General features: G+C 39.9%; 1 protein-coding gene across 1 annotated transcript; it reads left to right on the top strand.

Moving 5' to 3' along the window:
• Positions 1–961: 961 nt before the first annotated feature.
• Positions 962–1,906, top strand: LOC138916897 (olfactory receptor 5A1-like). Its single transcript, XM_070230502.1, has one exon. It carries the CDS (start codon positions 962–964, stop codon positions 1,904–1,906), a length of 945 nt encoding a protein of 314 aa, XP_070086603.1.
• The last annotated feature ends 1,093 nt before the right edge of the window (positions 1,907–2,999 follow it).

Raw genomic sequence — 2,999 nt, 5'->3', positions numbered from 1 at the left:
GCCTCTGAGGAAAGGAGCATAATGGCTCTTTCAATCTTTCTTACCTAATTTCTCAGTATCTTTCTTAGCATCGTTAATGAGAGTAAGTCACATCCATTTCCAAGCTGCTTCTTGGTGTGTGACTCGTCCCACCATCCCATTGCATTATTCTTATATCTTTCAAGGCTGTATGAGTGCAGAAAGACAGCTATAGAAATGTCCACACTCCCTGATTACAGATTAATTGAACATTAGTTCTCAAGGAGATTTTAAAGAGCATGTATTTCATCATCCTTATTTGACGTATGAGGCTCACAGGATTCAGTGGCTTCTTCAATCACCGAATAAATGTCAGAGCCATGCCTTGGCAGAATCGTTCTGTTTCACCATATAGAGAGATGACAGTGTTTTTCTGGTTTACTATATGTCTAAGTCTCCTATTTTTTTTGAGGAAGATTAGCCCTGAGCTAACTACTGCCAATCCTCCTTTTTTTGCTGAGGAAGACTGGCCCTGAGCTAACATCCATGCCTATCTTCCTCCACTTTATACGTGGGACGCCTACCACAGCATGGCTTTTGCCAAACGCTGCCGTGTCCACACCTGGGATCTGAACCAGCGAACCCTGGGCCGCTGAAGCTGAATGTGCGAACTTAACCGCTGCACCACCGGGCTGACCCCTCCTATATTTTTAAAATCTGGAACAGAAAAACATGAAATCAAGACATTTTAGTAGATAATGTACTAGTGGTGCCTGTTTACTGTCTTTTGTCCCCAAAGAGAATGACAATATTTAACTAAGAGAAGTTTTTAGTTAAGTTTCATGATTATACATGAAACACAGATTAACTTGACATTCATGATTGAAGATGTATACACAGTCAGTAGCATCACTGGAAAAAAATAGTGTCTTCTTTTGTTTTTTGAGGATGAAAACATTTCCTTCTCTCATCTTTTTCTCAGGAGATAGTACTGAGCAGGTCCATGAAAGAGGATAGAAATCATACTTCTGTGGCCATGTTTGTTCTCCTGGGACTGTCAGATGAAAAAGAGCTGCAACTTATCCTCTTTCCAATCTTCCTAGGGATCTACCTTCTGACCATAATCTGGAACCTTGGTCTCATCCTCCTTATCAGGATGGACTCCCACCTGCACACACCTATGTACTTTTTTCTCAGTTTCCTGTCATTTATAGACATCTGCTATTCTTCTTCCATCAGCCCAAGGATGCTTTCAGACTTCTTAAAAGATGAAAAAACAATTTCATTCATTGCTTGTGCCACCCGGTATTTTGTTGGGTCCTGGATGGCTCAGGCTGAGTGCTGCCTGTTGGCCGTAATGGCCTATGACAGACATATTGCTATTGGTAGGCCTCTGCAGTACTCAGCCATCATGGATCCTGACCTCTGTCAGAAGATGGTTGCTGGAGCCTATGGGAGTGGTTTCCTTGGTAGCTTAATTCAAGCAGTTTCTTGCTTTCATCTCTACTTTTGTGGGCACAATATCATTCCAAATTTCTTCTGTGACATAACCCAGATTATTTCCTTGTCTTGCTCCAATCCCTTTATGAGCCAAATGATTCTTTTTCTGGAATCTATTTTTGTTGGATTCACTTCCTTCCTTGTCATCCTCTTATCCTATGGTTTTATTGCAACTTCCATCCTGAAAATATCCTCCATAAAAGGTAGTGCCAAGGCCTTCAATACCTGTGCCTCCCACCTGGCTGTTGTGACAATCTTCTATGGCATGGGCTTCTCTGTGTACCTGCATCCTAGCTCTAGCCACTCCAAAAAGCAGAACAAGGTTCTGTCAGTGTTCTATGTTATCCTCATCCCAATGTTAAACCCTCTTATCTATAGTCTGAGGAACAAGGAGATCAAAGAGGCCTTGATGAGGGTAGTAAAGAAGGCAACATATTTATCTCAGTAAGAATAATATTTGAGCAAATATTATTTCCTCCATAAGGAAGACAAGGGTAAAAATATGCAAGTGACCTTTTATAGGTTACAAGAAAGCTAGGTAGAGAGAAGAAGTGAAAACTTGGCTTCTCATGTCTTAATGCCATTATGTTTAGCTGCCACCACCAAGTGATCTGCCTAATGCAGTGTCAGCAACATTGAATTCAGTTTAAAAGGTCTTTTTCCATGATTAGACCTAGGCAGGTAAAACAGTGTTTCGAGATTAGAAGTTCTGATTGATATTATATGTAGATAAATGAGAAGACCTAGGAAGCCACTCAAATAGGTCTTTCCTCTACAATTCTTAAAATGTCTTTTATTTATTTTTAACTAGGTATTTATTTATGTTTTGATTACAACAAAACAAAATCATGTATAAAATTATAGATGTGAAAATTAAGAGTAATTTTTAAATGAATACTTTTATAATTTCATCCCAAAGGCAGAGGGTGTGAGAGGGAGGGACACAGAAAAAAGAGAAATGGAAAGAGAGAAAAAGTCAGAGAGAGAAAGAGAGAGAGGAGATGAGAGGAGAGAAGAAGGAGAAAGATAATCTAGCTTTATTCTCAAATAATCTTATTCCCTCTATCCTACTCCTTGAGTGTCCTTGTGAAGTGAATTATGAAAAAAAAATTGGAGAAAGGAATGGTAGATAGAAGGGGCACTTTTCAGGTCAAGAGTTGGGGAGATTCTCAGAGACTAGAAAGAAGTCAAAGTCATCAACTTCTGGGCATAGGTGGCCTGGAGCATACTCCAAGGTAGCTTCCCAGAGACCATATAAGACCTCAGAAATGAAGGCTTTCATCGTGAGTGTGGGCGACAGGGTCTAAGTCCCAGTGCTCTGAGCCTCTCAGAGATTCCCAGGCCTTAAGTTTGACCAGGGAGCAGCAGAGACACCAGACTTGAGGGTACCGTGGAAACTCAGAGTCCAACCAAGAGAACTTAAAGAAAATTTAAGAAGAAATATTTTTTTCAGGAAAGAGTTTAAGTACTAATCTTCATACGTATTATATTAGTATTTATACAATACTTTCAACTTCATACGGTTACATTGCATAGAAGTG

Source organism: Equus caballus, chromosome 12 (assembly GCF_041296265.1).
Source record: "Equus caballus isolate H_3958 breed thoroughbred chromosome 12, TB-T2T, whole genome shotgun sequence".
NCBI classification, from domain to species: Eukaryota; Metazoa; Chordata; class Mammalia; order Perissodactyla; family Equidae; genus Equus; species Equus caballus.
The sequence above is the reverse complement of the archived record's forward strand: the minus strand, read 5'-3'. Positions and strand labels throughout refer to the sequence as shown.